Consider the following 27345-nt stretch of genomic DNA (forward strand, 5'->3'; position numbering starts at 1 on the left):
ACACCATCTGAAAATCTTTAGAACATAACTAGCTGTGGTAAACAAACAACATTTTATTAATGAATTAATTATTTTCACTGTGTATGTGCAGAACACCTCTTAGACCTCTCTCAATCTTTCATATGCAGAAGAACCCTGCACGCTGACATTGTATTAACATTCATCATACAGTCACCAAAACGTGAAATACACTTGCTGTAGAGGATATCGTGCCACTGTCACGTTTTGCCTCACCCTGGCAAAAAAAAGCACACACATGACTACTGAAGAAGGAGGTCATGTGACGTATTTTAAATATTTTATCATTACAAACTTACATAATATTACATGAAATTATTGTAACCAAAACCATGATCTTTTCCTAACACTAACCACGTGGTTTTGGTGCGTAAATCTAAGGCATCTTACTTTCCACAAGGCATGTGACACTGACATGGTGTTGACCATTGGACTGATGGGTGCATTGCACACTTTAGAGTGATACCGCCTCCCAGCATAACCTGCAACATTTGACACGTCAAAACACAGGTGTAACTAATAAAATAAGTTATTGGTAAATTCTATTCAGCTGTTTTCTGTTTCAGGGTCCTGGTATGCCATGTCATCATGACAATGACATCATCATGATAATGATGTCATGGCTTACTGGGAATCTTAAATAGAACAAAGCATTTTTAAAGATTCAAAACATCTGGGCTTCCCTATTGTGGCCACTTAGGATGTGATGCGTATTACAAAATTGGAGGATGTGCCCCAGCTCTAAAACTGGGTTGGAGGTTGTAGTTTTCCCCTCTGGTTATTGTCTGTGAGTCTGCTCTCCTTCAAGAATCCTCTCCACTTAATGGCTTAAAGGCCTTTACATTGTGGAATGTCAGAACGGTGGTCAAGATTAGGTGGAGGCCAGGATTACTGAAAAGTCAACAGGAAATTACATTTGAGTCGTTTAGCCTGACAGACTGGATAATTTAAGCAGTTAAGAGTTGAAATTGTCAGTGAAAATCATCTTCAAAAATATTGTTGCCTGCATGTAATACTGCTTAGGTGTGTTGTATCCGTATCATTGCATGTCCAACTACATCCATTGCAGTTTTTAACAGTCAAAGATAAGGTGCTAAGATAAAGTACCAATATATGAAAGTAATGGTATTGCTGAACAGTATTGGATGGTATTTTATCATTATTATTACAACCAAATAAATGTCTACTATCAATACCTTTTAAGAGCAGATCTATATTCCTGTTAAATCACTTAGTACATATCTGCACTGGACCATTTAAATTTGTGTAACTTTGGTAAGCAGTTAAGTGTGAGGTCAGGTTACAACCTCTAGATGGCACTACAGGGATCAAAATCACCGAAGAGCTGTTTTTTTTTGTTTGCCTGCCCTTTTCATATTTCAGCTTCTCTCACTAACATGTTATACTTTCATAATAGAACATTAAATTCCCTTCTAACAATTTGCATCTAATCGGTTCAGGTTCCACATTTTTTTTTATTTGTGAGGCCTTTACAACTACACCAAGGGAATTATCCGTCAAACCCACTGATTTACAATCGTAGTTATTTCATAGTCTGACACTTAAAAGCGCTGCGGTTCTTTGTGTAACGTGACTGAAGTAAAGCAAATTACGCACACGGTCCCTCGAAGTCACCCTAAAACATCTCGTCCAATCACAGCCCTGTTATTGTGCATGGGACGTAGTTTGCGCCTTGGAGACGTTGTGACCAGCTGAGAGATGGTCTTTGTATGACAGAGCTGAACAATAGCTCCTGACTCTGCAGATCTGAGGGAACAGGCACTTCCACAGCTGCTGGGATCAGACGTGTAGCTCACAGAGAGGTGAGAGGCTGCAACAAACAGCAGAAGAAGCCGCAGAGGCGCACGAAACCAGGAGCAGCATCGAGGGATTCCTCTATTCCGCTTCATTTGGCTGATGCGGTGCACTTTATAAATTGTTCTAAATAACTTTCATTCCATTTTTGAGAGTCCAATGTCTCTAGCTTCATCTCGAGACTCACCCTAAAGTTCCTACCGGCAAAAAAAACAACCCCAAAAACTTCCAAGAACTCTGCCAGAGAAGACTCTTGGATCTGAAATGGGCAACAGCTTGTTGTGGCTGTCGCTGGTGCTGTCAGCGGCGTTGTCCGCCGGGCAAGACGCGGGCACGGGGGCCACCATGGAGAACATCCCGGAGGGGGCATCCACCCTGGCATTCGTCTTTGATGTGACCGGCTCCATGTACGACGACTTGGTCCAGGTCATCGAGGGTGCGTCCAAGATTTTGGAAACATCCCTGAACAGACCGAAGCAAACTTTGTATAACTTTGCCCTGGTGCCCTTTCATGACCCAGGTAATGCAATGAACACGCAAGCAGTGAAAGTACCTCTGTGGTGGTCAGTTTGATTCATGTCCTCACTTCGCATGTCTTTTCTCTGCTTTTTGGTCAAACGTGTTCGTGTTTCGTGATTATTTGGAGTTTGCACTTTGCAGTCGAAACAAAAGCAGACAGAAAAGTGAGAAATGTGATAGTTTGCTCACAATCCGCCCTTTGAATGCCTAATGTCCCTCACACCTCCAGAGGAGGGACTCTGGGGGATTTCGTCTCTGCACACAGATGTTCAGCCTGGCGGTCACTATCATTAGCATTCCGCCACGGTTAGTGTGTGTGGCTTTAGGTTTGCAATGCAGCTTGATGATTATCATCACCCTTGGGTGCTCTTTCATTCTGAACAGTAATGCTTAGACAATATATCATTGGGTTATTTAACAGTATGACTTGTAGGTCAGAGGTTCAGACATGTACTGTAAGAGGGAACATTCCCACACAATCAGTGTTAAATTATCAGGACTCGCATATTAGTAAGAAAGGATGCCCCCATGGCCAGTGGTAAGGGAATCTGGCAATAAAAAAAAAAGCTACTGGATAACACATCAATACTTACAGTCACATTACTTTCAGAGTAAATCTTTTTTGCAGTCACAACCACAGATAACTATTGATAACTCAAGTTATCATTGGACGTTTGAAAGTTTTGGTGATAGAGACTTTGTGTGAGGAAGGCTGTTTTAGTCTTTCACTGCTTGCAAAAAACACAGTCCCAGATTGCTTAGTTCATGACATGTGATGGGGGTTTGTGTGCTGATTTGGAGGTGAGAAGTGGAAGGTGTCAACTTGTGTAAATGCTCGTTCAACAACTTAAACAAGAGGACCTGTAGCAAATAGCTCATTGTGTGTGTGTGAACTTCAGAAACTTACCTGAAACAGCACAGTAGATCTTATAAAGATCAACAGAAACAAGTAGACAGGACTAGACAACAGGGAATCTGAGTTTTTGTTGTAGTCAGTCGCTGCCTTTAAGAATTAGCTTGTATTTCTTCAATGATTTTTCGCCACACTTTTGTATACTTTCTGTTGTATACTGCCAGAGACAGTGCTTCGAAGTTATTAATGTGGGCCTCCTCTTCACTACTTTATGATCTATATGTTTAAAATCTACTTAGTTTAATCTAAAAAAAAATAAAAAAAATACACTCAGCAGTTGCAGAGACAAACTGATCCAGGAGATGTAAGGGAGAAGAGGGGAGACGATCTGTGTGGTGAAGACAGAGATTCCTATTCCAGATGTTTTTACTCTGCTAAATTTTAGCATGTCACAAATTCTTATGATTTCCTTAATCATTGATTCAATCTGCCAGCACTGTGCCTAGAATAATAATTATATTTAAGGAGGAAATATGCTCAGCATACACACGTGGAACAAATGATGAATTAATTATAGTGTGCCTCTTGGGGAAAAGTACAACTATGATCATTAGTGGATGATAAAAGAGCTGCCATGCCCTGTATCTTGGACAAAGCAAAGGTAGTGAAAAAGCACTATGATTATAACCTGCATCTAACGTCAGGATTTAATTTCTAGAAAATGTTGCTTTCACTATGAAGTAATTATAAGATTTCCGTCTTACAGTGAACTGCAACAGCTTGATTCAGAGCTTCAGTGTCGACTTCTCTTTTAAAAAAAAAAAAAAAAAAAAAAACTCGCATCTTTGTGTTTGTCCCTCACCAGCAAGTGACATTTGTTTGCTTCTTAAAATGTTTACGAGGATGTCAGAATGTGTTCTCCGAACCCCCTCAGGGAAAAGAGGAATGATTAGCACAGCACACTGCAAGCAGGGGTAGCTGGACATTTTGCCAATTGTTGTTCTGACCCTGTCTTTCTGACTCACTTTTTGTTCTTCTCCAACAATATCCCAGACCCTTGGAGGGAATCAGTTTTGTTTTCACAGGGACTTTTATTAAGCGTTTGTTTCATTCTGACGCGGATCCATTTTCTCCGCTTTTCATCCGACCCAGTGCGATAACGCAGTCCCTCCTGTTTGATTTGGCTCCCTTTACATCGGAGCTTCCCTTTTTATTTACATTGCAATCTCGCACAGTAAACATTTAAGTGTGTGTTTGTAATCTGCGTTTCTGTCGGTGTCTGTGTGTGCTCGCCTGTTTGTGTGAAGCAAGAGTGTCAGGAGGATGCCTGGATATTGGGGTCAGGCCTGTGTGGGAAGATCAGTCAGGAAGCCTCCCCCCCCCCCTTTCCTCCATCCTGCAGGGAGACAAAGAAAGAAAGAACATACTTCACAAGTCATTTTACTGAGGTACAGGGGTTATGTATTTAGCTCCACAGTCTGAGAACACTCCAATGAAACAGTCTTATGGCTGAACTTCAGATACCCTGTAGTGTTTTTATTTCAGACCCTGCTTACTTCTGTAAAGGGTGTTCACTTAATGAGAGAATTAGCTGCACAGTAGAGTCCTGGGCTGTACATGTAAGAACTGAATCTCACTCTTCTGTAGCTACAGTCATTTAAAGAATCCAGTTTTAGACAGAGAAGTCAAAGGTGTATTGCAAACGGACTCGTTGGACTCATGGAACATTTATTTGAGAGTCTACAGCCAAATAAACTTTATTTCACAACACTTCTACCGTTCCCAAGCCAGGAAATATGGCCCCTGTCTCAGGACTAATGTCGGCTTGTCCAGTTTTCCCGTTAACAATCAGTAAAGATAATATAAGAAGAGCGCCTTGGGCCCGTGGGTGGGCCTAACACGCTCGCCATAGCCGCAAACATTCAGTGCAGGCATAAAATATTAACGCAATGATGTTATTTGGTTTCTGTTGGCTGTGAAATGAAGCGGCGAGTTTGAGGTTTAATCTCTGACTAACTGTTTTAATTTGAGGGTGTTTGCATCCACATCAGATGGAATGTGTCAGAACATTGGCCTTTTGAAATAGTATTGAGCAGTGTCCTCCAATTTTAAACTCCCTCTCCTGGAATTTATTAAACCTTTAAAACTTCGTTTGCAAATAGAATCATAAACTGACTGATCTCCACCTAACATAAACTTGCTCACATCAAGATGAGACTAGAAGATTGTGACATTTCAAAATGAAATCCTTCAACAACATCTTGCTTTGGGTTTTGCTTTGTTTTTATTGGTATCTATTGGTTGTTTCAACCATTTGCTGTGGAGATTGGTTCCACTAAGTTGACGGCCTGCCCTGCTAAACCTTTTCCTGACAGATATCTTTAGTTAGAAGGAGATGGACCAAAGCCCTGGATGTGGAGTGATGAGAGGACATGAGGGCATAGCTTCTACCTTCTCTGCAAGATCAAAGGAGCTCATGTCAGACTTCTCTTTGTTGGTGTTCAGCGTCCTTTCCTACCATCCCCTTTTCCCTTTGTTTCCTTGTTTCAAGAGCAGCAGTATTTTGTCTGAACCACCCCGCCCGTGTGAGATTACAAAGAGCCTGCGTTCAGCTGGACCGAGTCAATAATGATGCTATTAGGCAGGAATGCCAAAGGAGAGAGGTGGAGGTTTTGGAGAATTAGTGGAGGAGAGAGGAGTGTGGCAGACAACAATGTGTGTCTTTGTGTTATATCTACTAATAACTATACCCTGGAATATTAAAATGGCATTCATTTTTAGGGCTGTGCGTGCCTCTTCTGACTTGGCCCTGGGTACTCTTTGTGTTACAGTTTCAACTTCATTTAGCTTTGTAATTATTGCTCAAGCTTATCTGTCCTCTTGGAAGGTAGCGCATACCTGAAGACTGCTACAAAAACACTTCAAACACATAAACATTGTCTCTTCTGCTCCAGTTTTCTAGTTAATGAGAATAAGATGTTTAGATAGGGACCATGTTGAGGACGTGAATATTTTAGGAATGACTTACCCATTCAAAAGCCATTTGCCAAATACTTTTTACTCTCCATCATGTTCGATTTGTTTTCCTTCCGGCTTCGTTCTTGCTTCTCAACCTCTGTTGAATTCCGAGCCTCGTCCTGAGGCCCTGAGGCCCTTAGGCTTCATGTACTCTGGTCGTGACCCTTCAGGTCTCTTTGACATCACTGTCTGGGCCCTCGACGATATCCTTTTGACCATTTGCGGCTGGGTGTTGTTTGTGTCTTCTGGGTAACTGTTTGAGCATGGAGACATGAACCTAGGACAGACAGCAGTGGTTAAAAAAAACAACCCAGAGAAACAGATTGGGAACTTTACATGAGATATTTGCCACATCTGGGAAGGTGCTGTGTTCGCCAGTCAAATATGTGCAAGCTTACAAGCTGGTTAATTACGTTTTTATGTTGATTGTTTACCTTGTTATTGTTGTTATAAATCCAGCGAAGTGTAACACCCAGTGTCAAAGTGTGTAATACATCTGTCAGTCCACATGAGGTTATGGTGTCAGTGTAGCGTTTGGTTCCGAACCCTAAATAAACAGTCTTTTCCAAAACCTAACCACATGTTTTTTTTTGTGGCTAAAAATACTGCACCTTACTTTTCACGCCTTGGGGAGGAAAAATGTGACCCCGACATGGTATCCTGTAGTGGACTGATGTGTGTAAACGCATATGTGATACCAACAGGGTTATAGTAAGACGTCTTTAAACTCCCTCTGTGGTGTAATGTTCAACTTTGAACTATAAATTGTTAGATATCTGCATCAAAAGAGTTGTATCAGCGTTGAACTTGCTACGACAGGTTCAACAGGTTCAACTTTGTTTTTCAGACAGTTCACTTCACGGAGGAATCTGAGCATCACCTTCTGTATGTTTCTGGAATTTGTGTTGTGTGTCAGAGACAAATTTTTTGCTGCACATCAAAGATGGGTTTTTCCTGTTCTGTGGGAGACATGTTTCCCTGACCCATCCTTAACTATTACCATGTGTCCTCAGCGTAGTCAGCAAGTCACTCCAAGTCCATTTACTTCGGAGAGCTGAGCACCCGAGACAACTCAGGTGATTTTGATAACTGGCTGCATTTTGTTGGTAGGAAGCGGCTGTTAAATGCTCTTCTTGCAGTTTTGTGTGTCCATTGCTGTAATTATGTTGTGACTGCAGAAGTCCTGAGCTACATTACACATTCAGAATTTTCAAATATAATCATGAAGAACATACAGACTTTTTTTTTTTTTCACTCTGCAACAAAAGTTTGGCTCTTTCAAATTCACTGCCCTAAAATCCAAGTGGATAGTTTCCAGCTGTTTCTTACCAGCTATGCCAGCTGCAGACATACGTGCACTATGTTTTATATTAATATTTACCACTCAGCATTTGACTGCTTTACTACCCATAATACTTAGCAGCAACCTCAGCACTTTTACAGTTGCCCCTTTCAATAAGGGCTTCCCTCAAAGCATTTTCAGATTGAAGTCTAGACATTAATATTGAGGAAACATTTTTCCTTAAGGACTTTTTTTTTCTAGCACAGATTAGCTTGATTTCATTGTTTGACATCATACTTTTAGCATCTGGAGGACTCATTTGGAACACAGATTTATGTCCAGATAGACCCGATGCCAAATTTGAAAATTCTCATGGTTTTGTATGGCATGACCTCATTTTGGCTGTAATTTCGAAGTCTGCGTGTTTTTACTGTGCTTTACTGTGTAAGCTGTTCATGTACAATTTAATTGAAACGTATGCAGGGCTTCAACAGCATGGCCGGTGTGGGCAAAGTGACATATTTCCAGAGTGATGAGCATCTTCTCACAGACATAGATAGATGCAGGCATTTACTACTACCACTACTAGCACTAAATAGTACAAAGACCAAGTTGGCAGCCAGCTGGTGTGGAAATGGAGCATTTAGCCGATAAAGTGTCCCTTAGCAGCTCGTGGAGACCCAAACAGGTCAAAGGAGGTGAAAACCTGTCTTACATAGGTTATTTGGCCCGAGATTGATGATTCCAAATGAATGATAACGTTGTTCTGCATCTGCGGATTGTGTAAACAGGAAATTATTCGCTAACACCTTCACTTAAACAGCTTTATAAGGTGATTATATGTCAGTGTTATGTTTACGGCTCATTACTATACCTCAGAGCAGCCAAAAACGAATTATTGCAGTTTTAGTTCTCTGAAAAAGACCAAGTAAGGCATTACATCCTTGTAAAAGACATTATTACAACAGGATCGCAGGTTTACAGCTATACCTGAGCAAGTTTTCAATGACTGTACTCTGACAGGAGAATGCCTGCATTGTTTATAAAAACAATGAAGCTCATGGGCCACAGTGGAAGAAGGAGCTTCTTAATTTTAACAGTTCTGTAAGAAAGAGACGTAATTTAATTCAGACCATTGGTCGGTGGTACTGTTGGCAGGGAGCCAAATTTCAGCAATTTGTTCTGTAATTACATTCAAAATTGTTGTCTCGGTCTGCGAGATAACACTTCACCTGTGTGCAGTGCATTCTGCTTTGCTGCACCAGCACTGCCTTTTGCATGTACATTATTTTTTTTTTTTTGATACATCAGCCTGTGTGGGTTTTAACTGTGGCAAATGTTTCTGAACCAGACAAGTGTTTAGGGAATCTGAATTACAAGCCGCAAGGCTGAAGGTCAGACTTTCAGTGCCCTCTGCCCCCTGCCTCGACCAAGTATGTGTTGGGGGAAGTCATGTATCATGGAGACCACCTTAGACCAACATTTGCTATGCTATACCACAATTTTTATATTTTATATATATATATATAAACACATACATAAACACATACATGTTAAAATGTGTTTATTCCATACAAATGTGGGATAATTCAGTGTGAAGCCTGAGCTTGATTTGATAAACCTGGTGTCCTGTGTCAAACTGATGAGGAGCACATGTCATGCTGAGCTCATGGTCAACTGTCTAAAATCATGACAGACATAAATAATCTCCTGTCACATACTTCTAAGTTTAAGAATTACATTTACCCGGCACACCTGGTAAAACCTGATGACACTTTTGTGTGTTATGGCACACTGTTTTAAAATCACTGCCTCAGACATGTGAGAAGGCATCTGTGTGTGGTCGACAGTGCTGATCTGTTGCATCTGAGGTTTCTCTGTCTGCATGCACAATTAGAATTTCCTCAGTAAAACAAAAGAGGCACGCTGAACAGAAAACACCACCCAGTCTCCTCTGAGCAGACTTTGATTACACCATCAGTCATAAAAGACTCAGGCAGCAGCTATGCAGTCTTGTGGTTGTTATAGTGAGGTTGTTGCCATTTATTTCAAAGCCTTCTATTTCACTTTTAAAGAAAATGTATGCAATTACTGCAATTAAAAGGCCACATTTATTTCAAAAACTAAATTATAGAATCCGGCCAAAACAAGTCTCAGAGTTTTGGCCTTTATTTCTACAAGCAACATGACAGACAGCTGACTTTTCAATGTGTTCATTGCCTGCGCAGATGTTCACCCTTTCAGCCCTACTTGAACCCTCTCTAAGCCACGGCTTTGTCTTTTTCATCCTTTTACTTCTTCTCAATATGTTGTCAAGGCAATTCTGTGATGCATTGTGGGTAGGGTACGCAGTTTTGTAAGCAGTGGGATTTTGTAAGATGCTGTTATGACTATGCAAAGGTGTCACCAAGGCTTATGACCATGATTTGTTGCTCCTTTTTTTTTTTTTTTTTACACTTTTCACAGCTAAGGTTAACAGAAGGAAGAGTCATGACAGCTTGACCCAGAGGCCCCACGATCAATCACTATTGATAGAAACAGAAAAAGCATTTCAGTCACGAGGTTTAGAGAGCTGGGCACCTGAATGTACAAAGTGTGGGGCGCAGAGCCGAGAATTGATAACCGTGACACCATTTGATCATAAATCAGACCGGCGCGCCTCCAGGATACATCGACACAGAGTTCCCCTCAGACGCATTCATTTGAATTTTACGTGTCAATGTTTGTGTGTATACCATTTGCCTCGACATGTAGATCAATGTTACTTCCAAAAGTTCAAGTTTGAAATCCGAACCAGATTCTGACATGTTGTTTCTATAGACGTGACAATTCAAATTCTAACTTATCTACAGCAAGCACCCTTTTGATTGCTTACATTCTGTAAATGTGCATGCAAATATAACCTGGCATGAGTTTTAAAGCGCTGTAAACATGAAAAATCAAAAAGTTGTGCTTCGATGACGCTTTTATAGTCAGAAAATCAGCAGACTGTAGAGAAGCGGTAAAGTTATTTGTTGAATTGGGGAAGTCTATTATGTGAAACATATGCTTTCAGAAAGTGCTGTGTCATACTTGGCTCAAAATTGAAAACCCTCTGTGTGGTGTTTTATATCATACAGTGTGCTACAACTGAAACTGAACTTTAAATGAATACGATCGAAGAAAAAAAAGTCAGGAACAATTAAACTTAAACCAAAAAGAAATTCTTAAAATAGTGTTGAAAGGTAAACTAATGCGCTCTAAATGGATTTATCTGTTGTTTACACTGTCCAGACCTTTTCCAGATCACAGAGTTCAAGAGCACAGTTTTTGAACTGTAAAGGTCAAAAGTCAGTCTAAGAAAATTATAACTCATTCCTGTCTGTGTCCATTTTTCTTTTAATCAGGTATGGGAGCACATTCATCTCATCTTTAGCCAAGTCACCCAAGTTAAAAGTTGATTCATGTAACCTTTATTCATGTAACCTGGACATAATCGTTCTTTTGTTGCGTGCAAATAAAATGTATCTGAATACTGTCTTCATGAAGGCAATGAAAAGGAGATGATGCTCATACTTCTTGCCACATCATACGATCTTTTTTTGAACACTAAATTATGTATTCACTTTTTTCTTCTTCCTCCTTTTATATTCTTCTGCACTCTTCTCTTGTGACTGTCACAACCACAGAGACAGATCCCATTTAACTCTTTTTTTCTGTTTTTCTTTGTACAAAGTCATTAATCCACGTCACATTCAGTCACATTTCAATTGTGGTAAAAATGAAACTAAGGGATCCGACTGCACACGTGACAATGTTTATATAGATCCTTAATAAAAAAAAAAGACATTCTGCAGAGTTCAACTCTGATCATTTCTGACCTCCATTTTTACCAGACCAGATGGTAGCGGTGCATCAAGTATGCAGCGACAAGTTGAATTATGCATTTATAACTTTTAGATGTTTATGAAGAGCGCTATGTGATAATAGGCCGCAGATGGCTCATAAATATTTTGCATCTTTCTTAAATCTTTGGTCAACCACATACAGTTATATCCTGACATAATTTCAGCACGTTAGAGCTCGTAAAGATACTGGATTTTACATGTACAGGCCAAAAGCTTTACAGTTGACAGTAAAATATTCTTCAACAAAGTAATAAAATGTTAGTTTCAATATAAAAATGGAGCTCATTAGAACATATGAAATGAATAACATGATGTTGAATTTATTTAAAAATCTGAAACAGTGATAGCAACAGAGCCGGAGAAACTGGGACTACATTTGTTATTGTTGATAGCTACAGCAGCATTTTTTACTTCCAACATATCTACAGATACATAAACACACGTAATATCTCCATTTACTTGAACAGGCTTCTTTCACTGCATGAATGGCCACACCACAGAACCACACATCCCCATAAATGACAATCATAAAATTGACATACACACTCTTAATTAAGACTCCCCCTCAGGTTGCTTCGTCCTCTGTGTTGCGTCTCCGGCACCAGTTATCCAGTCCGACGAAGGACTGGCGGAGGGTTCAGACCTGTCCTCTGTCGCTGTATCATGCTCCACATCAGGCTGTGCATCTGGGAGGGATTACATACCCATGTGTGCTGTGTGCATCAGTGGGGTCTTCTGCCTAATTATTTGCCATGAGTGCCATGAATAGAGATCTGTGGTTTTGTGGCTCATTGTCCCAAGACACATCCAATTGCATGGAGTGAAGTGAAACAGGAGAGGCAGAGTTTAAACTGCCTGGTGGTCCCTCTCTCTCCCTCTCTCTCTCTCTCTCTCTCTCTCTCTCTCTCTCTCTCTGTTAGTTGTGGTGAGAACTTTCCATCACAAGTTCGTTTTGTGGTGGTTTGAAATCAAGCCTGTTGACAGCTGCTCCGGGCTAAACCTCAGTCATTAGATGGCAACTTGTGAAGTCATGCAGGGTAAAAAGATGCAGTTTAATAGAGCAAGGGTAAGAAGGAAGAAAAGAGGGGAAAGAAAAGAAAAGAAGGAGACTCATAGGAAGGTTCTCTACAAAGGAACAGAAAGAACATATTGTGAAGAAACGGAACAGAAAAAGCAGAGGGAGTCCGCATTTTACAGCATGCTGATGTCCCTTTAATCTAGAAGTCGGTGTAAAAAGAAATATGATTAAAACTGCAAGCAGTGATATGTGGCTCCCCGACGTGCAGCACGCCATGGTCCGCATATTCCCACTTGCAGTTTTAATTTTTTTCTCGATCTCGTTCCTTATTCTTCTTTAAAAAAAAAAGAAAAAAAAAAAAAAAGCCTTTTTTTTGGCGGCTTTAACATCTTCAAAAACTCATGAAAGTTGGTGCCTGATGCAAGTTTAATGAGGTTTGGAGCATTGTTTGACCTCGAACATCAACTTCCTGTGTCACGGCGAAACATCAAATTTAGCCTCATCGCCCTGGCTATACTATATATTCTATATAGTCTCTTTTGGACTTTTTTTTGATTTGAGTTTTGTTGTTGACCTTCGGTATGGCTTTTTGGCCGCCACGCCACGGGCACATCAATCGACGAAAACAAATTATTTTGATAACTTTTAATTCCAAAAATGTTATGAGTGCAAAGAGTTGGAGTTATAGGTTGCAGTGAGCCAAAGATTTGTCATAATACAGGCCAACACCTGGGAAGACTGATAGGGCAGTGGTTAGCACTGTTGCTTCTCAGCTAGAAGGTCTGGGGTTTGATTTCCCCCTTTGTTATGACTTAAAAAAAAAAAAAAAAAAGTCATACTACAGTAAAAAGTGACCTAAAATTCATTTTTGGGTCACGTTTTGGACGACGTGTTATAGTATGACTTTTGGGTCACTTTTTGGCCGCCACGCCACGGGCACACCGATTGACGAAAACAAATTCTATGATACCTTTTAATTCCAAACATGTTAAAAGGGCACAGACTAAATTTCGAGTCGGTCCGACAAAATCTGAAGGAGGAGTTTGTTAAAGTACAACGTGTGAATTGCCAAAAATGGTGACTAAATTCAAAATGGTGGACTTCCTGTTGAGTTCACGTAATGGTGCGTTGGAACTTTTTTGTACATCTCGGTGTGATACACATGTCCACCGAATTTCGTGCATGTAGGTAAATGTAGCCGCCGGGGCATCTGTTTAGGGGGCGCTAGCGAGCCATTTGGCCACGCCCACTCGCTACTCCAATAAAATAAGACATTTTATTTAAAATACGTCGGGAGAGACGGGTGTACCAACTTTCATGAGTTTTTGAATATGATAAAGCCTCCAAAAATGCAGTTGTTTACAGAGAATCATAATAATTGCTTGGATAACAATAGGGCTTTCGCACCATTGGTGCTTGGGCCCTAAATATAGACAGTTTACATCAACCGAATATATGATCCTGCTGGTCCTTGATGCTTTAATGAGAATGTACCAGAGAGTGGGTCTAATAAAATATAGAAATATGTAGTTTTCTCTCCTCAAATGACTTTTCTGCTGTTACATTTGAAAGCTTTATTTGGTAAATTATTCTTGAACTACGTAATTCCCCATGAAGAGTATACATGCATGAATAAAGCCTAATTTATAATGCAATAAAATAGACTATGTGGTATAATTTGATGCCGTGACAAAAATCTCATCAAGTCACACACTTTTGTGGTTTAGTTTGTTGGAAGAACACATTTCTAAGTATGCTGCAAGTGTGGCTATTGCTCTGCAGCAGGGAGGACATGCTTGTATCACAGTCAACACCAGAGATAATGAGACTTTGTATGAAATATATGGAGATTATTATCCCATCAGAGGGGCTAACCACTTCCTCTCCACAATGCTTTCCTTATTTAAATGAGTCAGCACATGAGCTGAGGAAAAAGCAGGAATTAATCTTTCACGAGGCTGCAATTTCCTGTTTTGGACAATCTTTTAGGCTAATTTCACCACTGGTGTCTCAGAAAAGCTGGCCAGTTTTAGCAGATGTAACTAGGGGTTTGAATCTGTATAAAAAAGGCAAGAAAAAAAACCGAAACAAAAATAATATCAAATGGTTAAAATAAAAAGTTATCATTGAATAATTAAGTAAAATATAGCACATTGTTTTTGGATGTACTCAGCCCTATATTTTTGTTAGTTTTGTTGCTTATTCCCAATTGAGACCAAACGTGCATGCATTATGTGTTAGTTGTGATTGCTGCACAAACTGGGGTAATTAGAGGCCACAATGTTGTTGCCCTTTAATCCACACTATGTTTGCTTGTGCACTTGCATGCTGTACCTCAGATCTGCGAACATGTTTGCTCCTATGTTCTGTGTTGTACGTTTATTACTGGACACTTTCCTCACTGATGCACAGTAATTGCCTAAATGTGCTTTTTCACGTGTTTTCTCAGCAGGGCTGATTAAGTGAATTATGCCCCATAGCTGACTGTCAAGATGACAGCCACTCTTGTTCTGGCAGAGTTTAGCCTGAGTCAGCAGAAGGACAGAAAGCAGTGTTTGTTTACAGCCTCTGGTGTTGTTAAGTGCTGTAACAGCTACATGTTGTGTAACCTGTTGGATTTAGTTAGATAGGGAAAGCCATAAAAACTCCTTTATCTGACCATTATTCGAGTAGATAACTGATACTGTAGCATACAGGAGCTCATTGAATCGATTTGAAAAATCTTTTTTGGAAAATTTTGTTCATGATAATGTTAAAACAATTAATCAACTAGTGACTGTAAATAGGAAAGAGAACATATCCCTTTGTGACTATGCTGCTGCTGCTGGTATTGATGAACAGAAGGTACAGTTCAAGGGACTCTTCAAGTCAGCATCGTGTTTCTGGAGCTCTGTGATTAGCCTCTTATAAACCAGAATAATTGGGAGGTAACAGCGATGTCTTGCCTTCAGGGATGAAAACATGAAACAAATGTTGACTGTAAATGTGATCGCTGCCACTGCTGTGTAAACTCTCCCCACTGCGGGTGAAGTGAGCAGAAAGCATATAAGGAGCATAAAATATCCCTCAGACACTCATTACATCATGGTCACAACTGTGTAGAAATGTACAGTTATGTTGTTTTTTTTTGTCAATTTCCTGTCATGTAGCAGCTTGTGAGACTCTTAATTTATTGCTGGCAAAATGTAGAATTTATTTGGTCAGAGGACACTAAAGGGTGTGAACTTTCCATGCATTGGTCTTGGAATTCCTCACTGCTAATGTTGTCAGAAAAGAAAAGCTCACTGCACAGTAAATGTTTAAATGATTCCCAGAAAATTACTTCAAGCCAGAATGTCAGAGGAGGTGAAACGGAGTTTGCCTTTGGACAATTGCCCATCCCATTAGATATTCTGTTAGTGTTTAAGCTAGCAAGTGATTTATAGATGCATGCTGTACAGCAGGCTTTACAGATAAATGCTTTAAAATGCCAAAATAAACACTGGAGTCATTAATTTTAATTATTTACTTCTAGCTCTCTTTACCTCTGGTTTTTGAGTCAACAACCACATTATATAAACAGGATGTAATATGATCCTAATTTTTTTTTTAAATTTGTGGTGGTAATTTTTTCAATTTTGTTCTTTGAGTTAATTCGGTTGATTATATTCACAGTTTATAACCTACATAAGGAAGCATTCCGGGTTACGTTGCTTGATCAACATCAGCACCTGAGTTACGTTGTGACACCTGGTTGGCAACATCAGTGTTTTTTCCAATGCATCTAAAACTTGAGCAGAAAGCGCCCATCAAAGTTTGTGTCAAATTTTTGGGGAACAGAAAGAAGTCACAGGGAGCCATATCTGGCTTTCCCGTTTCCAAAACGCTGTGATTGGGCATGTTGCCAATATTTTTCCTGAGAGGCCTCAGAACATCACAGTAGAACTCTGTGTTGACAGTCTCACTGTGGGGGATGAATTCACGGCGCAAAACCTACCTGGATGCTCCTGACCTTTTTCACCTTTTTTGGTCTTGGACAGTGATGTTCTGCCCCTCTTGAAAAAAAAAAATGTCCCTCAAAATCCCTCACCAAGCTCATTGCTTCATTACTGTAGATTTTTTTGAAACAATTTAAAGGATCGCTGAATTCTCAAGTTTGACAAAAATAAATAGGAGGTGTGCCCTCTGCTCATGTCCATGGAGAAATCCCCAATGTGTTGGACCAGTGGTCACAAAAACGTGTGTAACCCCAGTGCTGATGTTGCTCAAGAGACGTAACTTGGTACACTTACTCATGAAGCTTATAGTTTCCCCCTGCACACTGTTCACGTACAACAGTGGCATTAATAAGGTGCCCTTGGGCAAGACACTTAAACCCCCCCTCCCTCCCCTCTAATGTTTAGTGGACCTTTGGCTGCTTGCTGAATGTTTGTATCTATTTGGCTGGTGTGATGTTATTGGAAAAGCGCACACATTCTCTTGGACTTCAAATTCTAGATAAACACACATGTAAAGAGAGAAGTAATGACAAACAGCAGTGCTCGCTTTATCTTATTATGTCAAAGTCAGAGATCATTACACCAGAGGAGTTTGTAAATGTATTTCATTTCATCTTGTTCATAAGTATTAGCTCCACTTTTCCACACTGCATGTGCAAAGAGGGTAGGTTTGGTCAGGGGCACCACATCCAAAACAGTTGAAAGAATACTTACAACAGCCATGGGAACTTCTCCCATAAGGAAAGAGATGTCAACTTTTCCATCTCTGAAAAGTTTTGGCTCGTGGTCCATGCTCCGTTCAGAGCAGCCAGACACATTTCCATGTTAGTTTTAAAAAGCGTCTCTGATCGGCACAAATGTTCCTTCGCTCCACCTCGAGGATTTACACTGATGCCAAAATCTGGGTCATTTGGAAAAAGACGTCTTGCTTCTTTGTAAATGCTATTATAGAAATTGAAAGTTACTGTGGAGTGCTTTTCAAGAAGAAACACAAAGTGTTGACAGCTGCAGATAGACAGTAGGTAATAATTCTGCATGTCATGCGGTGTTTGAATGTTTAACAGAAAAGATGGATTCAAAAAAAAATGATGAGATTGAAGAACAAATGAAAGGTATGTTTCACAAGTTGCAACACTCCACTAAACAGCTAACTTTCTTATTTGGCTCCCGACCTCCTGACAAAGTTGAAGACTGTTGTAAAACAGTTCAAACTATCCTTTTTCAAAAGTCAAGGATCCTTTGTAATTGCCCTCTCTTCAACAAGGGAACCCTTGTTTTCTAACCTGCTTGCATGTGCAAAACTGCAGCGTGCGTGTGCGTGTGTGTGTGTGTATGTGTGTGTGTGTATTTTTTTTGCAGCCCCTCATCAGTCTCATTCCACAGCACAGCTGCAGTGGCTAAAGTCACAAAATTTGACTGAAGAAGGGGCTTAGCAGCTCATTAACGGATAGAACAAAGTAAGCTGAGAAACCACCAGCAGCGACTACCAACATTGGCAGAGGTACAGGGAACAGGCAGTATTGTCACTATATGGCCGTGCTGTATTTTTATTACACAGTGGAAGATGAATTACAATTGGTTTCCTGAAAAGTCTTTCCTCTGCTACAGAGCAGGCAATATGACGACAAATGTCAGGGAGGATTGTTACATCACCGTTGTCGATATACAGTAAGCTACTAAAGTCGTTTGATCAGTCTGTAAATCGACAGGAATTAAATTTGCAACTCTTTTGCTAATCGATTTATTTTTGTGAATAATTTCACAAATTGCAAACATTCCCTGGTTGCAACTTCTCAAATGTGAGAATCGGATGCTCTTGTCTTCACTGATGCAAAAAGTGTCTGAGTTTTGGATTGTTGGTGGGACAAAAGAAGACATTTGAGACATTTAGGATTCGTGCATCCTGGGATATGTTGCCGTCAAGTTAGCGTCATGTCTTTTTAATACGAGCATTATTGACTTGTTTGCAATCCAGATACATTTTTTTTCTCCAGTTCATGTTTTTACCTACAACATTGATTTCTGATTGTAAGTACGAGAAACTTTAAAAACTGTTTTTTTTCTTGCATTAAAAAGACACAAAACTACCTTCATAGTTCCACCCCCTTTTTCTTCATCCAAGGAATATAATGTTTGTTTTCCCAGTTGCAGTGTAAAGATAGGGGTTGTTGGATGTTATTGACATTAAAAGTCCATCTAAGGTCAGCTATATATTCATTGTGTATTTTTGCTTTATTGTGTTTGTTTACAAAGATCTCAGTTGTACAGCAAATAGTAGAATGAGAAATTCAACGGAAACAGTAACAGTATCAGCGTTAAGTTTATCCCTCCACTGAGCTCGGCAGAACTGCTTTAATAATTTAGGATAAATAACCCTCTTTCTCCAAAACTAACAATATTATACAATGTGTATTTTAGTTGCTGCGTGTTTGAATAACTTTTGACTCGCATGTAGTCAGTCTACATGTGATCTGTCTTTGGAAAAATTTTAAGACAATAATTCTGATCTTCCTTTACCATTCCCATTATCAGTACACATCTTCCTCACGTTTCCTTCTTTTCCTTTCTCTGTTAGTTAAATATATCTTCTTTCCTGAGGTTTTCAAATTGTGACATTTTAATCTGAACATCTGTGAGTGGTTGCCAAAACTAATATTTGGCTTAAGAGCAGAATTTAGAAAACAAAAATGTTTTAAGTTATTCATTAGATGCAGACTTGAGCCGGTGGCCCTATTAATCACACAGCCTCTTTTGTGTTGTTTCTTTGCAGAGATTGGACCCGTAACAATCACAACAGACCCGAAGAAGTTCCAGTATGAGCTGAGAGAGCTCTACGTTCAGGTGGGTTCAGAGATGACATTCATCAAACGAGGGAAACTGCAGCGGTAGCCTGGACGCTCAGGTCATCTGGCCTTGATAAAAGCAGCAGACAGTAGACCTGCCAGACGTCTGAGTAGGAACATTTGTGAGCTGATTAAGAAGTTTCATCAGTCATTGAACATTGGATGATGAAAGAAGCCTCAAAGGAAATTGTAATTTTCCTTACTTTAACAGGAAACTTCCAATCGGTATTCCCATTTTAAATGGATATTCATCTTTCATCATATAATTAGACTGGGTTCATCATTCCAGGCTTTGGTCTTGTAAATGAAAAGCCTTCATCACATGTTTTTCTTCCTGCACTATTACAAACAAATGTATAAACAAAAACATACAATAGCTGGAGAGCTAAACAGAGAACTGCCAAGTCCAAATTCTTCTCGAATTACTTGAAGAGAAAAGGAAGTTATGCAGAAAAGCTACAAGACTTCTTGCATTTAAAACTGAGGATGACGGTAAGACGGACAAACACGCTGACAAGTACCATTTAGATATCCTTTGAAGAAAGACTTTGGCAAGTGTTTGTGCATCTTTGGCACGTCGCTTTGTTAATCTGGTATGTGGGCATGTTGTGTGTAGCATGGAAGAAATCCAGTTTCCTCTCACTTGCTGCTTCATTCCTGAGTCTGTTTTTCCTCCCCTCGCCTCTTCACCTGTACAACTACTGAAGAGTTTTTGGCCACAAAGAGTGGAAAATATACTCTCTGGAATTGGCATTTTTCTTAAAAATGTAAAAATGAAAAATTTCTATCTTGAATGTGTTCAGGACTAAAGGGAGAGGAAATTAGGCAATGCTTCAAGAACAAAAGTGCAAAGGGGGAGTTATTGTGTTTAGTGTTGGGGGTAACATGGGGTGGGTAGGGGGGGTGTTGGCCAGACAGGAGATGTTGGGGTTCAGGCGAGAACGAGGAGTCCTGTCTCTTCACCTTCCACCCTACACCCGACCTAAAATCACGTGTCACTCCATTCCAGCTGTTACTCTTGGGGGTGATGCATCCTGTCTATCTACTGAATCCCTCAGACAGACAAAAATGTGTCTACTGGAATGCAGCAGAGAACATTTATCTTTGACCCCACCAACGAGACCGCGACTGAGAGGACAGTGGACAATGAAGACAGATTGAACACTCACACATGCCTGTTACGCATGTCAGTATGGAAAAATAGGAATTGGAAAAATATTCAAATTTATCCCCACTTGTCTGTTTTGTTGGTTGGATATCTTTAGAAGTCACAAGTTTATTGGATGTTGACAGCCTGCTGAATGTATTTCCACTACTGGACATTAAATCATTTTTGAGACCTAATGTTGGTGCTCCTAATGTATTTCTTATTGTAAAGTCCACCATAGGGGACGTTTGATGGTGCTGAAATCTCTCAAATCTAATTATATATTAAAATTTAAACTGGAAAAAAAGTTTTGAAAAGTATTAAAGTACACATAATTATATTTTACATATTCGCTGTGGGCGCTTCAGTAGGTACAATCTAATTCAATAGAATGATATAATATACAATTTACTTTTACATAATGTTCCCTTACAGAAGAAAATGAGTTTGGGACATATGTGAACACATGTATGACACATGTTTACCACATGTGATATCATGGGAAAAATATGAGGACAAGTTTTCACATGGGAATCTACATGGGCTTCACACATTAGACCATGAAAATGTTCCAAAACCATGTTTCCCATGTTTTACATGTGCAAAATCACTTGTGTATGTGGTCACATGTAATCACTGTAATCAATGAGTTTTTGCACGTGTAATTCATCCATTTCTTTTGTAAGGGTTGAGTTTTGTTAGCACTCTCATAGGGTTGTTAATTGAATCACATGTTTGGCATTGCAGTCACAGTTATTGATATATTTGCCCTTTAACGTAATGTAGATAAGAAGAACCAAAAGCCATCTCAACATATTGTAGTCCAGAACAACGCCACCTTCAAGTCTGACCTCAGTAATAAACATATGATTTTACACATGTCTGACATACACACAACATTATGCATCCGTCAAAGATAAATATAATGGTAGGGCTGTATTTGGTCACATAAGATTGTACAGGTGTACCTAATAAAGTGGCAACCTATTACTTTAGCTAGCCTACTATCGCAAATGTATTTTCTTGACAAACCAGACGACTGTGTTCACATTTACTCACACATTACAAATGCACATGAACACTGTTTACTGATGGCACTCTTTTCTCCCTCAGGGAGGTGGGGACTGTCCGGAGATGAGCATTGGTGCCATCAAGATTGCACTGGAAATCTCGTTGCCAGGATCATTCATTTACGTCTTCACAGATGCCCGTTCAAAAGACTACAAGCTGACGCATGAAGTCCTGCAACTCATTCAGCAGAAACAGTCGCAGGTCTGGAGATCACTTTCTATAATCCATATTAGTTCAGGCTCACAGGAGGCCACATTTTCATATCCGTTTCTGCACGTATGCAGGTGGTGTTTGTGTTGACGGGAGACTGTGATGATAGGACTCACATCGGTTACAAGGTTTACGAGGAGATTGCCTCTACAAGCTCCGGGCAGGTCTTCCATCTAGACAAGAAACAGGTCAATGAGGTAAGAGCGTCATGAAACTAAATTTCTTTTCTCTTTACTTCTTTGCTGGTTTTCAGGTTTCAGAGTCCAAAGCAAAACATTCCTGGTTTCAAAAGACATGATTTGGTCACGGTGATCAAATCATTTGAGCTTAGCCTGGCTTTTCCTCCTAAGCGGTGTAAATAAAACGGCAGTAGAAAGTTTTATGGCTTCTACCATGTCTTTGGCTGTGCCCACTTTCAAGTCTGGACTCCAGATCAAATGTGCAGGAAACATGTAATTGATTGATGCGTAGCGGAGCTCTTTTTAACCTTTCCAAGAAATGTAAATCAACAGCCAACCTGGAAATGAGTCAAAGCCTGAAGTTTGAATTGTATTGCTGTTTTTCATTGTAAGATAAGATTCCTTGCTTGGGAGGGAGGGTATCGAGATTTGAAACAAATTTGTATTAAGACTGACTGCATGTGCTCTTTGCAATAATACTCAAACGTCTCTGTCTTGGCTTATGAGCAGCATCTGTTTAAAAGAAAAAAGAAAAAAAGCTAAGATTAAATGCCAAGACTTCTTTTACAGCCTTTTACAGCCACCATGGACTATGAAAGAAGCAGGAAAATAAATTTGGTTTTGAGAAACGGTAGCATTATATATTTTTACCATTTGTTTGTTAATATTTTGAAGAATCAGTTTTGAATTGATAATGACATGTTTATTTGCACAAATTGCAGGTAACTTAAAGAAAAGATTTGGTCCAAGTCATTTCTTTTTCTACCTGCACCCAGCTTTTTCTTTGGACTTTCTGAGATGAATGGACTGTATTATATTACTCTCTTGTCACCAATGCCTGTTCCTTCACATGTTGTGGGTAGAATACCATCTGGGTCTCACACAGATAGCGGTTAGGTTGTCCACAGGGATAGGGAGGAAATAGGGGGGCAGAACACGTATGTTAGAAACTTCCTGATAAAAGGATGACCTTGTATGCAGCTGGGGGACATACGATGTGTGTGTGTTAGCTGGCATAGGATTTAAGTTTCCATTTGTTTTAATACAGATAACGTTCATACCAATTTTAGGACAAATTATGTCTAATTATGTGTAATTCCTGCATTCTTCACATTTCTCTCCCATTGCTGTAGGTTCTTAAATGGGTTGAGGAGGCGGTGCAGTCCTCAAAGGTCCACCTGCTGTCCACTGATCATTTCAGTGGGGTCAGCAACACTTGGCAGATGCCCTTTGACCCCAGCCTTAAAGAAGTCACCGTGGCCCTCAGCGGCCCAGCACCTGACATCGAGATCAAAAACCCCCACGGTACGATAAATGTTACTATATATCAACAGAAATGTCAGTGAGATTCCTTAAACACATATATTATAAGTTTGTAGCATTCATACAGTAATCAAGCTCACAGAATTAATCAAAATATAGATTTGTGGACATTTGGACTAAATTAAATCTTCAATACTACCAGTTGCTTTTTTCTAGTACGATCAAGAAATTTCACTAAATCTTGGGACATAACTGATATGAATCAGCTGCTGCTCACATTTAAGTTTGTCAAGATTATTGGTGGCTCAAATTGTTTGGTATTTTAATGGTTATGTTTTATGCATATTCGCTCATATATTCACCACATGGTAAACAATGAGACAGCATCAGAGGCGGAAGAGGCTGCTGGTATTATTTAATGCAGCTGCCACCGCTGATATGACTGTCCAGCGAGGAGTGTGGTCCAGACAGACCAGCTGTGACTGATTCCCTCGGCCCCTAAGCTACACATTTCCTGTTTATGTGACGTCAAAAGTCACATTAAAGGAAAGACCTGAAACCTGATCAGAGCAGTCAGTCCTGGCTGGATTTGCAAAAATGTGATTGGAATCATATTTCAAACCTCGTACGCATGTGTTTGGAAACAGATTCCGATCTCATGTGATTTGAACGGTTCAGACTTGATACATATGATCAGATTTCAATCAGGGGTGCACATAAATTGAATTCTTGGCTGACAGTCTGAATGTATTCTTTAGAAATTTTACCCCAGAACACTTTTAAACAAATAACGAGTTTTCCTGGGTCTGTTTTATTAATAACTGGAAAAATGATGCATCAGGATACTTCCAGTGCAGCAACAACAGAGTTCAAAAGTAGATACGCTTTTACTACTCACCAACTGTTATTCAGATTTTTTTGTCAGTGCCTGAAAGAGCAAACACTTTTTCTGCACTGTTTTGAATCAAGCTCTATAGTGATGAGAATAATTTGATAAAGAGGAAATTAGGTTGTTTCGAGATCATGTTGCAAAAACTGACACACCAGTAAGTGTTGCATCTGCATACTGTACAGAAGACAGTTTGAGGTGAAGTGCGTACATCAAACGCCTGAATTCTTTCTCTATCATAGTACAGATTCCAACAACATCTGGGATCCATATATTGTGCACATGTTGTTTCACTTAGTGTCTCAGCTAATGCATAGAACACAACTTGCATCTTTAGTTTTCCCATTTCATCTTGATATTTAATCTGTTACATGCAGCTATGCAACAACACGTGTTAAGAATGCATTTGTATCAGTCAAAGCTGCAGAAAAGGTCAATAATTGTCTCAGTATCCGTGTTTGGCCTCCAGGGAAGCTCGTGGGGAAGAGTGACGGCCTGACCGAGCTCTTGCACATTCCCAACTCCGCAAAAGTTTTCAACATCAAGGACCCACAGCCTGGGATGTGGTCTATCAAGGTAAACAATTCATTCTTTACCTGGAGATGTGTGTGAAATTACAGGCTACGAACAATTGCCAGAGCTGACCTGCCTTTTAAAAAGACTTACAGCAAATAGTTCAGTAGTATAACCTCGGAATGAGGTCACAACTCACACCCCAGGAGGGAGCTGTGCCTCTGAGGAAGGTTCTTAAGATGAATTACTGCAGCAATAATACAGCATGCTGAGATACAGTGATATGTAATCAATTTAACATGCGTGTTGTCTGGTGAAGGCATCTCCCAGCGAACAAAATCATGATCACAAAGACACATTTCAGTTCTGAGATGATTTTGAAGGCAGCCCTGGTAGATGAAGATAAAGTATGTTCAAGGCCACCGCTGTCAACACAACCTGCTACATTTTTGTTTGGGCATTCCTGCGCTGCAGAGCTGAAACCGCTGGCACCCTGCTGTCAGTGTAATGCTAAAAGGGTCCCCCATTTGACTGCCCGCCCTGTCAAAGACAGATGTTTGGAAATGACGAGCATTTTTACCTGAGTGATTTGTTGACGGGGCCTCGATGGCCCCAGTATTCTCTGTAGACTCCTGCTGGGACACTTTCCCTCATCTCTGCATAGCTATGTTATGAGTTAGCACCCAAATGATTTACAGGGAGAGATTGGATGAAAAATATGTATCATTTCCATGCTTCCCCTTAAAACAAAGTGCTCCTGTGAGCACTTAAGAATGCATGTACAGTAGGGGGGTCATTTTGTTCATATTAGCTATAGATTTGTCTGCAGTTTCACATGTTATTACATTATATCACATGCTCTTTTTTATCCTTATATTTGTTTTTTGGGCCGTGAAATGCATACGGCATCCTTGCGTACTATACTTGCTCTTTCTTCTCCTTCCATTCACTCCAAATAAGCTGTTCAGATTTTGTGTAACGCGGTTGTGGAACCATTAATATGTTTTATGCACAGTTTAAGATACAACAAGGCCATTCCAGCTGTGTCTGCACTTAACCCACAGGTTAATCTCACGCTATGGTCCTCTCAATGTAAGGAGCTCTTTTCCTTTTCACACTGAAGAACTGGCAGAAGCTGCAGAAACATTGGCGTCGTTTCCCTCCTGTGTGACAGAGAATAGAAAACCCTCCCTGATACCTTTGGCAGACCTTTTTTAAAACTTTTGATTGATTGTCTACATTAGATTTCTTGGGGCTATATAACACTCTTTTTTCTCCAGTGGGGGTCCCGCTGAGAGAAACTTTAGGATTTAAAGATGCTTACAGGTGAATAGAGAGTGTTCTGTTTAATGTCTGCTTACACACCATGTCAGAGAGCTTTGAGAAGTCTGTGCTTTCAGACACCAGACAGTATGGGGAGCTGTTCCATAGCCAGTGATTATAAAAGTGATGAGGGATATTAAAAATACATTAAAAAAGAGAAAAGCTTGTATTCTATTGTCTTATTTTTGTGCATTGGTCATCTCTGTCTTTGCTCCCTCTCAGTCTGTGTTCTTTAATCCCTTTCTGTCACTTACTTTATCTTCTTTTCTCCTTCGTCATGCATATTCCTCTCAACATATTTAGCTCTCTGATTTTCTACTCAGAGATGCAGAGGAAGATCTGCAGTTCTCCTTTTATTGCCCAAACATCTTGTTTTTCCTCTTGGACTCTGCCTTTTCCAGCCTCAGCACTCCGTCTGGCTCACAGATTTGATTATCTCCTCCTCATCTGTGGCCGTGTTTCCCAGGGCATCCAAAGAAATGTGGATAAATACTTGAGGGGGATTTAGCTGTTCTGCCATGCTGGGTTTCAGTAACACTAATGGCCCATGACACTACGGTGTAAGGACCCAGCCATAGATTATGTGTGAGAAGGAATTTGATCTTTTTTAATCTCCCTTTAATTGGATATTGTAGTGATGTGTCGAGGGCAGTTTCACCCCATTATCAACCTCGCTTTGCACATAGTTCCTGTTACCTGCCCTTCATTCTATATTCTACTATTATCACTAAATTTAATCCAAGTCCAAATACTGTATTGGCAATTAATATGGAAGAAATACTGTACATTTTAATAATAGATAGTAAGAGATGATAATACCAGGTGTGTGTCCATAGATGGGAATTAAACTGTGAACCTGCTGTCAGTTTCAAACCTAAACACTTTCTAAACTGTTAACTACTTTACCAAAAGTTTATTATTGTTTTATTTTGCTCGAGATGTCACTGAAGCTGTCGCACCGCTGTCGTATAATTTTACATTTTCTTTCATCCGAGAGCAGCTCCTGCATTTTTGCTTTGTGGGACAGTAGAGTCTGTGAATATTCAGAAATCTTGTGATTTTTTTTTTTTTTTCATATTGGCATCACTTGATCGTACATCGTGTTTCAATTTCTATAATGTGAACATCGGCAGGGGTGAAAGTGGGTCACAGTGCAACTCATAATCGGTCATGTGTGTGTGTTTCTGTGTAAGTATGTGCTTTACCGAATCAGACCATATTGTTTTGTTTTCTTTTGTTTGTTTGTTTCTTTCTTTCTTGCCGTTTATTGATTTCAGTGAAGTAATTTAAATGAACTCATCAGGTAACTGAATAATGTCTTTCTTTGATGTAACAGAGAAAACTCCTCATTCTTTTACTTTTAAAAGTGCATCTTTTATTTAACAATTAAAAAGTTTGAAAAGTAAATTATATCATTACAGTTATTTAGAGGAATCACATCAACGACTCTATAAAGTAAAGATCTGTAGATGTCACAATCTCATCGCAGCTACTACAGATTCGATTCATTTTTAGTGATG

The 27345-nt window shown here is 39.8% G+C and overlaps 1 protein-coding gene across 1 annotated transcript in view; it reads left to right on the forward strand.

Moving 5' to 3' along the window:
- Positions 1 to 2097: 2097 nt before the first annotated feature.
- hmcn1 (hemicentin 1) overlaps positions 2098 to 27345 on the forward strand; it is a 79488-nt gene continuing 54240 nt past the window's right edge. The window contains exons 1-6 of the mRNA XM_069153204.1: positions 2098 to 2353; positions 19158 to 19228; positions 21491 to 21649; positions 21733 to 21855; positions 22971 to 23142; positions 24459 to 24565. Of these exons, the coding sequence (XP_069009305.1) occupies positions 2098 to 2353; positions 19158 to 19228; positions 21491 to 21649; positions 21733 to 21855; positions 22971 to 23142; positions 24459 to 24565 (888 nt within the window). The remainder of the gene's footprint in view (positions 2354 to 19157; positions 19229 to 21490; positions 21650 to 21732; positions 21856 to 22970; positions 23143 to 24458; positions 24566 to 27345) is intronic.

Source organism: Embiotoca jacksoni, unplaced genomic scaffold (assembly GCF_022577435.1).
Source record: "Embiotoca jacksoni isolate LCO1_2020_lvr unplaced genomic scaffold, fEmbJac1.0.p SCAF_19, whole genome shotgun sequence".
NCBI lineage: Eukaryota > Metazoa > Chordata > Actinopteri > Embiotocidae > Embiotoca > Embiotoca jacksoni.